At 44.8% G+C, this 12,317-nt stretch overlaps 1 protein-coding gene across 2 annotated transcripts; it reads right to left on the reverse strand.

The window, feature by feature from the left end:
• Nucleotides 1-2,424: 2,424 nt before the first annotated feature.
• On the reverse strand, nucleotides 2,425-7,670 carry FAM110C (family with sequence similarity 110 member C). Of its 2 annotated transcripts, none has more exons than XM_021697631.2 (2): nucleotides 6,381-7,439; nucleotides 2,425-2,587 (listed from the first exon to the last, which is right to left on the reverse strand). In XM_021697631.2, exon 1 carries the CDS (start codon nucleotides 7,376-7,378, stop codon nucleotides 6,413-6,415), a length of 966 nt encoding a protein of 321 aa, XP_021553306.1. In that variant the 5' UTR covers nucleotides 7,379-7,439; the 3' UTR covers nucleotides 2,425-2,587; nucleotides 6,381-6,412. The 2 variants fall into 2 exon arrangements, 1 of the variants encoding a protein (XP_021553306.1); XR_006540820.1 differs by lacking the exon at nucleotides 6,381-7,439 and adding an exon at nucleotides 7,648-7,670.
• Nucleotides 7,671-12,317: the final 4,647 nt, after the last annotated feature.

Below are 12,317 nucleotides of genomic sequence, written 5' to 3' on the forward strand. Positions count from 1 at the left end.
GGCATCACCAACCGTAACCATGGCACTGAACTTTGAACCTACTGAGAAGGGCAATGTTTAATAAAGCCTTCTTTTTATTTCAGTGTCACTGACCAGCGTCAGGACCAGTGACCAGTCCTCATTTTGAAATGAGGAAACTTTACAGTAACATAAATACCTCTCAGTCAGAGGCACTGTTAATCTGTACCCATATATTAGTGAAATAGATACTGTCAAGCTATTTTTCTTGCTTTATCAATAATTATTTCTTTTCATTGTATTTAATCATATTATTTTACATGCTATTCTTTCACGAACACATGAAACTATTTCATAGCTGTAACTATTGCTATCCTTGTGAAAAATAATTACAAGCTTTTGTTTTCAGACTGAGCTGCAAAGTTTGATTTTCTCAAAGTCATTCAGCAAATTGGGGTAATTCAGGATGAAGAAGGGACTTCTCACCTCCACGCATACTCTTGGAACCTGACTCTGAGGCACGAATCTCAATGGAAGAGAGGGAGTATCCCTGGATCTTGTTGGAGCCCAGGGAAATGCTGTTCCTCTTCTTCACGCCCATCTCTGAGATCTGCTTCTGAATTCACTCCAGCTGAATTCTTCCCTGTACCTCCACTGAAGCACAGATGCTTCTGGAAGATCTTGGTGTTTTTGAATACAACCAGCTTGTTTCTATTTTTTTTATCTATTATATGCATTATGAGTCTGCACCATTATGATCTAAGGTAAATAGGATCAAGGTCCATCCTATTCTGACAGTAGAAAGGCACAAAACAGTTTTACCTAAAGCATTGACATGTACACTTAATGGAACACCTCTAAATAAGGGAACTGGGTATATGTCAAAAGCCTGTAAAATGAATTTTTAAACTAACTGCAATCAGCAAACAGTAAAATAGCAGCATTTTGAGAGGAACAATTGGGGGAAAATTCTTAAAGCATGGAATCTGTTGTCTTGAAATAGAGTCTACGATGAGAAAGGTACATTCGTGGGCCAACAGAGGCTCCAAAAACGCATATATATGGGATTATTTGAAAACAAATCACTATGGTACTGAGCACTTTATAGAGTAGTGAGTACTATGTTTACCGTCAGAAGTGGGATATCCAATGAAACAACGTACACAAAAACATAACCTAGGAGAAAATGATTTAAAACCATACTGATAAAAACTAAAACCATATCATGTTAAGGAAAACTATCTGAAGACCAATAACTGTAAAAATAAATATTAAGGTGCTCAAAGACCTACTCTCACAGTAAAAGTTACATAATAGAACACAATATTAAACAAGTACATGAACATATCAAAATGGATTGGTTTATAAAATGTTCTACCATTGAGAAACCCATTGTTCTCCCCTCCATATTCTTCTCCACAATAATTTTGTTCCTGAGGAGATGTATTTTGTTAAAACACAATAAGCTTTGAAAGAGTCAACTGGGTTACATATTTTCTTTGGGTTGTCATCATTGATATAAAATTTCTCTCCAAAGGCTCTAAATCTGAAATCTGTGCAGTCTGGGTGTCAGGATTGGGTGAGGGTCACAGTAACTGCCTACCGACAGCATTCTGATCCTGGAGTTGGTCAGCTGCCCAGAGGCTGACCCTCTTCTCAAACACATCCTTTGCAGAAAAGGATGAGCTGGTGCCAAATCTGGGATGACTGCATGATCCATGGAGGTGGCAATTAGACAAATGGGCAGGGTGTGTTCTGTGGAACCTGGGGCTCTCCTCTGCTTTGGGCAGTTGGGAACCAGAGCCTTGTGGAGGCATGCTCTACAGGGTGCAAAGGAGGCAGGCTGCCATGGTTGTGAGGGAAGGGAGCTCCTGAGTCTCCTGCCAGCTCCCGAAAAAAGGCATTTTTAGCGGTATCAACTCTAACTTCTCTTTTAATGGCACGTCCACACGTCTGCAACCCAATGAGAGTGGCATTACTAAAATAACTTTAAAAGTACTTTCTGCAGTTTAAGTGGCAGTGATGCTCAGAGGTGGAGGTGTCCGTGTGAGCATGTGAGTGTATGTTTACTCTTTGTTAGCCACACTGTTAAAGTAGAATACACCTTCTCATGAGTACAGAACTTTGATTTAATTGGTGCCAAACAGTCCAGATTGATTGAAAGCAGTAAATCCTATGGCATTCATGCTTGGCTTTCATACTCTGTGCCTTTCTTTTTTTAAAATCAATTTAGATATCATTAAAATGCATCATGGTACCTCTTTGCCACCAAGCCAGTCAAACAGATACCCCTGAAAATATTTTCATGCAGCTGTCGCCTCCTCTGCTGCCCTCTGGAAGCAAGGATAGAGGCACCTCAAGCAAGAAAATATCTCCCAGAGCTTCAGCTGTGTCTTAACAGCTACAACCCAGCTAATTTCCAAGTTCCATATTCCCCTTTCTCCATAGCATTTCAAACCTTCTGAATTATGTACGCTTCTTCAATAGAGTGCTTTATTCCTGGGAAAACAGCAAACATGTGGTCACCTGGGTGCACTGGACAAATCCTGTGGCACTGAGGATGGCCCTGGGGTCCCCAATCATCCAGGACATACTTCAAGGAGCCCCCACAGTCTGGAAGCCTTGCTTCCTGAGGAGTAAGGAAAAATCAGTGAATCAACACGTCAGTCTAGGCAACAGTTGTAAAGCCAAACACTATACTACGAAGCCTGGTCCTCACAGTCTTTGGTTTTGTGATATTTTCTGCATTTGAAATTTTGAAAAGAAGTTGGTAGCCTTAGCAAAGACAGCTATCATCTGGCTTCTGTGGCAGAACAAATATGTATCTCCCTGAGGCCTTTTTCTGGATTTTTAAATTTCTGTTTGCCTCCAATTACTCATGGGACAGTAAGAAAATTTCTTTTTAATGTTGGTAAGGCCAGTGCTAACTATCACACAGTTGGACAACAAAGTGAAAACAAGGCAGGCGGTCCAAATAAATATGTGAAGGCAAATGGATTCCACCCTTTTCACACATAAATCTCTCAGAAAGCCCCAGGGGCTGGCCTGAAGACAGAGAAGAGTGGCCTTCTAGCTACTCCAGCCACTTGTTCACCTAAAATCCACTCTCAGATGGTGACTGGAGAACTTCTCAGCTAGTCAAAAACGAAAGGAGCAGAAAGGCAGGAGCATCCCAGTTTGTCCTATCCCCCTATGGCATCTTTGATGAGACACAGTTCTATCCCACCAGCTTACAGGGGACTTCTATAGGTGCTCCGTGTCGTATCTAAGAGAAACGTGAGAATATCTGAGCTTTTTGCCTTGAAATTGAACAACATTCATCCCTAATTAGCCCAAAGAACAAGTTACCATTCTTTTACAACAACACTAACATCAGTAACTTCTATATTTTATGGGAAAGACAGAAAACCAGAGAGACCTAAATCTGGGCAGCCCTGCTGTTGTAAAGAACCAAAGGACAGAAGGTGACTAGCACCAGCAGATGAAGAACAGTGTTCACGAATCACACACTGAGACACAGAATGCCACAGTCACCCATGCAGAACTACTGCTCACGGATCCCCAGTGGGATTGCATACAGATTCTATAAGCTAGTCTCCAGCTCTGATAGTCTCAATTTTGAAAAGCAAGCATTTTTACTTTACATGAGTTTGAACTTCTTATTTAATTTTGGATGGGATATTTTTATTTTAATTTATTTCTATTTACCAAAGGAACAAAGGCCTCTATATAAAATACATTCGTTTTCCTTCCCACTTAGAAAGCACACCTTTGTTCATCTCTGATTTTCTGAATTTTTCATGAAATCCTAAAAATGATTCCATATGGATTCTGACACAAATATCATGATAAACTAAATAAAGCTACTAGCTTGAATTCTTGTTTCCACAGCCTCCAGAAGTTATGAAATTAGTCTCAGACAAGTAAGCCTGTGAGGACAGGTCAGCTGCCTTTCTGTTCAAGCTGCTAGATGACCCTCGACAAGGGAGGTAGTGGCCGCCATGCTCTGTGCTTTGGGTCCTGCCTCTCTCTGCTGGCTCTTCCTCTGAAGAGACCACCATCTGGATGTGCTGAGTTGAGGTCCTGTGGTCATGCACAGACTTTGCATAGTCCCATTAAGCTGGACAAAGCCCAGGGGAACTCACTTCCTCCATGACCACATAAGCAGCCAGCCTTTGGGTCTCCTGCAATGAATTTCAAAGAATGGGAACTATGGTTTTGGGGAGCAAATTTGTGAGGCCAATCTTTACAGTGCTGGTGAATGGCGACACACAGAACCACAGGCAGACTCTTGGGTCACATCCATCTCCCTTCTCTGAGCAAAAACATAACAGCTCAGAAGGCAGATGACATTATCTTCCACTGGAACCAGCAGGATTAAGGGAGAGGGAAAACCTCTGCTCTCCTGCATAGATTCATGCTGGCAGTTTCTTAAACCTTCTGTCACTTTCCTCTTGCCTCAACTACTTTTCTTGGCCATAAAAGTGAATGTTCTCACAAGCTAACCCAACTTCTTCCATTTTTCATAGGCTCAAACCTAAAAGGGGCTTCAGAAGGTTACTTCCTAGCGGGAATCTTAAATTCTCTTGCAGGTCACTGCTTTGACATTGGAGCCTGGAGATGAGGGTGCATCTGGGTCTGGAGGGGTCAGAGGGGAGAGTGTGGATTTGTATGCTGTCAGGTTTTATTTTATTTTGTTTGTGCATCATCTTGTTACCTCAGCACTATTTATACCAACAATTCTACCTACCCTTTGTGCACAAAATACAGCACAAAGTTGGCAACCTGAGGGAACTTATTTTTAAGTTTACTTTCTACATACTCCAATAGATAATGGTTTTCTATTTTCCTTTTCTAGGTTCCAATCATAAAACACAGATATACAGATTAACTATACAGAATCAAAAAGAATAGAGGTTGGAAACGATCTGCCTATCTGCCTTCATTTTATGGACAATGGGAGGCTAAGGTGGAGGAGCGATTACCAATGGAAGACACCCCCCAGTCCCCCCACTTTAGTGCTCTACTAGACCATGTCCCTCTGGAACCATGCCAGTCCCCACACCTTTCCTCCTTGACACCAAGGCAGTCCTGATGGCTCGGGAGGAATGTGTTCACCTCAGTTTCAAAAGACACTTTGTGAAAAGTACAAGCTAATGTGTTGTTATTTTTAATTTAAATGCTGACTATTTAATTCTAAGGCTGGCGAAAAATACAATAATATTCAATAAATTATATGGGAAAACTTAAGTCATGATTCCTCTGAATCCAATCTATTTCTCCTTGTTAATTTTTAAGTCTATGCTTAGGCCATGGCTACTCAAGGAAGTTAGGCCTTTGTTCAGTCCTCAAACAGGTGAGCTGTGTACAATCACATCTTGTAGCAGCCTCCCCACCACTCTGGAGATTGATACTGTGTCTCCGATTGGTTTATATCAAGGGCAGACAAAAATACTTCCATCTCATGAATTTTGTTTTAATCTATAGCAAGTTGTCATTGAAGGGTAAGAGAAAAAATAATGGTGCAATGTTTAAATTCTTGGTTCCTAAGGAGAACCCCAAAAAGGTACCTTCTCTTCTCCCTTCACTACCCCCAAAATGCCCTCACCACATGTGCTTGGAAGGAAGAGTAGAGGTCACTAAGGATAAACATTCCTTAGTTCCTCAGTGAAAAAGAACTTGAGATCAATCCTGTGCTACCGGTGTCCAAGGGGAAGAAATTTATCTCCTGTGTGATCATAAGAGGTAAATAAACTATAGAATCACAGCCGTGCAGAGTTCTAAAACACCAGTTATAACTGAGCCCAGGCCCAGTTCAACAAACTGATGCTCCTTCTTGTGAACTAAGACTCTCCTTAGAAAGCTCTCCAGACAACTCAAACAAAATTTAGCCACGTGGAGACCTGTGCAGCTATATGAATGCCAAACTGTAAAGAAGTTCTCCCTCTCTGCCAGGTTTGCTGAAGGCCTCCAGGAATGAGCTCAGAGCCTTCCGTTCTGCTGGAGAGGGTCCCACTCTAGGGTTACAGGTGGACCAGTAAGCTCTGATCCAACCTCAGGATGCCCACAGGTCAATTCACACAGACCCTAGAGCTCTCAGGCTATTTTCAACGCAGGAAATAATAGCAGGGCTGCAAACTGATCTCTGACGGAGCATTTTCTAACTCCGACTTCCCTTCTTATCGGAATTACATTTCCAGGCAGTTAGAAGCAAAACACTCAAAAGAAAGGGTGCTGGTCCTGCAGGGGACCTGGATTGGCGGCCCTTCTGCTCTCTTAGCAGTGGTCCTTGGACGCATGAGCCTCTGTGTCTTAATATATAGGGTCCCTTGGACTGGATCCATCCAACCCGGCCACACCCACCAAGCCCTCACAGACACGCACACACAAAGACACCCCTCCCGGGCTTTCCGGATGCACACCTAGGGTCCAAGTCTCCCCAGAGCGCGAGCGGTCACGCCGGGCCTTGCAGCCCCTGGCCGGTCTTCTCCTTGGCTTTCTTACAGGTGTACAGCCACTTGATGATGCGGGCGTTCCTCTCGATGACCGAGGTGGTGCTGGGCACCTGCTCGGTCAGTTCTTCCTCCTGCAGTCCCTCTTCGCCGCCGCTGTGCCGGGAGAAGCCGCTGTCAGAGGTGGCGACGCTCACGCTGCGGACCTTGAGTGTGACGCGGTCCGACCCCGCGGAGAAATTCTCCCTCCCGAGATCTTCCACCACCTCAGGCTCCAGGCCGCAGAACTGGAAGAAGGTGTCACATTCGGCCAAGGACGCTGAGTAGCGGGAGCTGAGGTCTGACTGCGATCGCTGCAGCCCCCCGCGCCTTGTCCCTCGCAGCTCCGGGACCCGGGACGCAGCCGGGACTCTGGTGGGCGTCCCACAGGGCGCTGCGCGCGCTGGGGGCGCGGGAACGCCGGGGACCGCGGAGGCCGCAGTAGGGCCGGGCTTGGTCAGGACAGCCTCCTCGCGCCTGGCCCTGACCTCCTCTCCCACCCGGGACGTCTCCGGGGGCACCGGCGTCTTGTCCTTGCCCGGCCCCTGGAAGAGCTTCTTCACCAGGCCCCCCCTGGAGCTGTCGGCGCCCTGTCCTCGGACGAAGTCGCATTTCTGCCGGTAGATGACCAGGGAGTCAGGTCTCAGCGGCTTCCGAGCTATGGCCCTGCGCGCCACGGCACCGGGGACGCGAGCCGGAGGCCGAGGATCGCCCGCGGTCCCTTCGCTCACCCCGGGGCTGCTGCCCTCGGGAGCCGGGCCCGGGCCGGCTCCCGGCGGGCCCCGCACGTACTTGGCGCGGTCGGCCGCTAGCCTCTCCACCGCGCTCCTGCGTGCTGGCACCACCGCGTCCCGGACCCTGGGGGCCTCGGGGTGCCGGGTCAGCAGTCGCTCGTTGTGGGGCGCGTCCAGGGCTGGCAGGGCACGCATCCTCGGCGCTCGGCTGGTGCTCCGCGCCCCGTGGAAACGCGCTCCGCCTGCGCTTCCTGTGCGTCTCTGGCCAATTCCGAAGTCCGCGCCGGGTGGGGAATGGCGCCCAAGTGCCAGCCGGCCCAGGTCCAGAGTCTGGGCAAACCCGAGTCTGCACCTATTGGCGACTGGCCCCAGCACACCCGCCCCGCTCCCCCCCGCCCGCCCTCACCTCCTTCCCGGCACAGCTCCGGGTTCAGTACCGCCCCTTGTCGGGCTCCAACCCTCACCTTCCGCCGGGCCCCGCCTCTCACCTCGCGCGGGGTATCCACACCAGGTTCCGCCCCCAGCACCTCGCGGCTGCGCAGCCAATCGCCCGGAGGACCGCGGCGCGGACTGCGGCTAGGGGGCTGCGCAACCAGGAAGGGCTCTCCGGCGCGGGAAAGCCCAGGCGGTCCCCCGGGGCGGAGGAGCCCGGAACAACTGAGTTCGTTCAGCCCCCGGTATCAGCCGCCTCCTCCCTCCAACGGCTGCCTGGGGTCACCGCTGGACGCTGGCACTTCCGGAGTGGGGTAGGGCAGGGTGACCCGGCTGGCTGTCCCCACGCCCGAGCTGGTGTCCTACGTCCTTTGCATTTTTAAAGTGACCTCTGCGTGTTTCGAAACTTTTGACTTTCCTTAATTTTCTAAGGTTTACTCCTGAGCACGTACTCTTACCAGAAAGGAAACGGATATAAAAGGAAAGAGGACTCATTGCACCACAGGGTTAGACTATGTGTCAGGTAAAAAGAATCTGGGAACACAGCAGAGAGACCTGGATTGAGTTCAGACACGGTCACTGGCCAGCCATGGGTCAGACCAGGCCACCAGGTGCGGAGCCTCATGGGAAGAACAGGCTGGTGGTAGAGGTGAGGCTCGAGGGAGTTGGGAAAAAACGACTAAAATCCCAGAATGACTGCTGTTTTTCCTGTAACCAAGGCAATGGGGAACGGTTCACCAGGGCAGTGGACCAGCTTAGGAATGCTAAAAGTCTAAGAGAAAATATTTCCAAAATTCCATTTTTTCCAAAAGTTGGACAAAGGACAAAGTATTTGCTGGAGGAGTGAAATGTCCATTTTATCTCTTATGTTAAAGCCAACTCCAAGATACACTGACCTTTCAAAGTTGTGGTTGAGTGCAACACAGCAGCCTGTGGATGGCGGACAGGAGGGTTCTCAAGGTCTGGGCGGATTTTGTCTCACCTCTTGAGTGCCAGTGGACACCAAAAGGGGCTGGTTGTGCGTCAGCAGTTGCAGCACCCGCTGACCGCCATCGCCTGATGATCAGAGAACTGCAGCTCGGTTGGCCAATGGGTCTTTAGACCTTTAGTCCCTGTGAGGCTAGATCCCATAGTCAGGAATAGACGCCCAGCAAGAAACCAGGTCTCCTGAGAGCCAGACCACCCAGATAGTATCCTGGGAAAATGTTATAGTCACGGGAAAAGAAGACTATGATCCATTAGGTAAGGGGGTGGGGGTGGGGGGAAGCATAGAGTAAGAGTGAGGTTTAGAGAGGGCAGGATGCTGGGTTGGGCACATTGTTTCCCACAGCTGATGGGAGCCCAAAGTCTAGCCTTTTTTTCCCCTCAGGCAGCATGGTCTCTTGTCAGAGGGGGGGAAAAATATATATATATATGTTAAATTGCTTGGTCCAAAGTGGCTACCTTATTTAATTTGTACTTCTTCCTGTGCAATTACAGCAGTTCTGAGAGAACTCCTAAGCATGGGGCCCCTGGGATGTGTCTGAGCCCGGGTGCCTTATTTATTCACTGAGTCCTTTTGGACACATAACAAACCTTTCAGGATCTTTATTTTGTCATTTGTAAAATTCTCACTTTTATAGCTTAGAACATTCATTGCTTGATATTGAGCACTAAATAAATGTTAACCTGAACAACCCAGACTTAGGTTTCAGCTCTGTTTCCTCTTAAGGCTATAAGGCTGGACCCCTCAGTGCCTCTGGTTGCTCATCTATAAATCAGAGCTCATAATATCCACTTTGCTAAGGTTTTTGCTAAGTTAATGAGATTATGTACATAAAGGGCTTAGGACTACTTTTGGCACAGAGCAAATTGTCACTAAATGTTAAATTTATTATTTTGCTGATGATGGTTATAAATTAGTTGCTTATCAAATTTTAAATACAGTTAGTAAATTTATGTGTGAGTACTGAACATATTAAGAATAAAAGTAAAACTATAAATGAAGTTGTATTTAAAACATTGCTGCTGGACAAAACTATATATCCATAATTTTCTACCCATTAGACATAATTTACTGGAAAAATGGAATAGTAAGATAATTACAAGAAAATTGCCTAAGTGTTTTTTTTTCCTAATAAAGATTTTATTTATTTATTTGACAGAGAGACATAGCGAGAGCAGGAACACAAGCAGGGGGAGTGGGAGAGGGAGAAGCAGGCTTCCCGCTGAGCAGGGAGCCCGATGCGGGGCTCGATCCCAGGACCCTGGGATCATGACCTAAGCCGAAGGCAGACACTTAACAACTGAGCCACCCAGGCACCCCTAAGTAAAGTGTTCTTGTTGCTCAATTTGTAGCTTAAACTTTGACCTAATTTCCTTCCTGGTATCACCTCAAAAGACTTGGTCAGAGCGGGAGAAAGTGGTTATGGATCCAGTGATCCACAAACTCTATTTTTAAGAATTTATCGCAAGGAACCAAGAAGAGATGTGTGCACAGTATTAGGACTTTCATTGCAGACAAATATTTGAAGTCAACCTACATTCAACAACAGGAGGAAGGGCTCGGTGATGTGTGATACTCCATGGGATAGTATTATCCAACGATTTACCATCATACTTCTACACAGTGTCTTATGGAGTAAGAAATTATCATAATATATGTGAATTTTTTAAATTATTACAAATATAGTAGCAGTCTGGATAAATTTCTAGAAACACAAAACCTCCCAAGACTACATCATGAAGAAATGGAAAATCTGAATACACCTATAACTAGTAAGGAGATTGAATCAATAATCAAATTTCTCCCAAAAAAGAAAAGCCCTGGGCCTGATGATTTCACTGATCAAACATTTAAAGAACTAATACCAATCCTTCTTAGCTTTTCCCCAAAAATCAAAGAGGAGGGAACACTCCCTAACTCACTCTATATGGCCTGCATTATCCTGATACCAAAGTCAGACAAAGACACTGCAAGAAAACTACAGATCAATGCCCTGTGAACATCAATGCAAAAATCCTCAACAAAATTCTAGTGAACAGAATTCAGTAGCATATTGAAAATAACTGTATACACCATAACCAAATGGAATTTATTCTTGGAATGCAAGGATGGTTTACCATACGAAATTTGATCAAAATAATGTTCCACATCCACAGAATGAAGGAAAAAAAAAACACATGATCATCTCAATTGATGCAGAAAAAAGCATTTGACAAAACAATACACTTTCATGATAAAAACACTCAACAAACTAGGAATAGAAGGAAACTATTTCAACATGATAAAAGCCATTTGTGAAAAACCCACAGTGAATATCATATTTAATGATGAAAGACTAAATTTTTTTTTCTCTAAGATCAGGAACAAGGCAGGGATGCTTGCTTTTACTACTTCTATTCAACATAGTACTGGAAGTTCTACCAGAGCAGTTAGGCAAGAAAAAGACATAAAATCATCCAAACTGGAAAAGATGAAGTAAAATTTTCTCTGTGTGCAGATGATATGATCTTGTACATAGAAAACCCTAAATACGGTGTGCACATACACACACACATACTGTTAGAATGAAAAATTAAATTCAGCAAAGTATCAAGATACAAAGCCAATATAGAAAAATCAATTTCAGGGGCACCTGGATGGCTCAGTCATTAAGCGTCTGCCTTCGGCTCAGGTCATGATCCCAGGGTCCTGGGATCGAGCCCTGCATCAGGCTCCCTGCTCCGTGGGAAGCCTGCTTCTCCCTCTCCCACTCTCCCTGCTTGTGTTCCCTCTCTCGCTGTGTCTCTCTCTGTCAAATAAATAAATAAAATCTTTAAAAAAAAAAAAAGGAAAAATCAATTTCATCTTTATACACTAACAATCTGAGAAGAAAATTACAAAAACAATTATATTTATAATAGCATCAAAAAAGCAAAATACTTAGGAAATAACTTAAACAAGGAAGTTAAAGACTTGTATGATGAAAACCACAGTTCTGAAAGAAATTTTTAAAAGATGTAAATAAATGGAAAAAAATGCCATGTTTATGGATTAGAAAACTTAATCTTATTAAAATGTCAATACTACCCAAAGAAATCTACAGATTCAGTTTAATCCCTATCAAAGTCCCAATAACATTTTTGCAGAAATAGGGAAAAACCAACCCCAAAATTCACATGGAATCTCAAGGGACCTCAAATAGTCCAAACAATCTTGATAAAGAATAATAAAACTGAAGGACTCACCTCCCTGATTTCAAAACTTAATATAAAGCTACAGTAATCAAAAGAGTGTGGTATTGCCATAAAAACCATGGAATCAAATAGCCTAGAAATAAGCCCTGATATATATGATCAAATGATTTTCAACAAGGGTGCCAAGACAATTCAATGGAGGAAAGAACAGGCTTTTCAGTGAATGGTGCTGGAAAATGGTATCCACATGCAGAAGAGTGTAGCTGAACTCTTACCTAACTTCACATACAAAATTTAACTCAAAATGGACCAAGAACCTACATGTAAGACCTAAAACAATAAAACTCTTAAAAGAAAACAGAAGACAAAATCCTCATGATACTAGATTTAGCAATGATTTCTTGTATGTGACACCAAAGGCCCAGGCAACAAAAGGAAAAGAGACAAGTGGTACTTCATGAAAATCAAAACGTTCTGTGCATCAGAGGCACCATCCTTAGAGTACAACAGCAACCCACAGAATGACAGGAAATGCTTGCCAACC

Source organism: Neomonachus schauinslandi, chromosome 10, assembly GCF_002201575.2.
Source record: "Neomonachus schauinslandi chromosome 10, ASM220157v2, whole genome shotgun sequence".
Lineage (NCBI taxonomy): Eukaryota > Metazoa > Chordata > Mammalia > Carnivora > Phocidae > Neomonachus > Neomonachus schauinslandi.

Bases quoted from the DNA above. Each gene is read 5' to 3' on its own strand.
- FAM110C (XM_021697631.2), bottom strand. From the start codon at position 7,378: ATGCGTGCCCTGCCAGCCCTGGACGCGCCCCACAACGAGCGACTGCTG.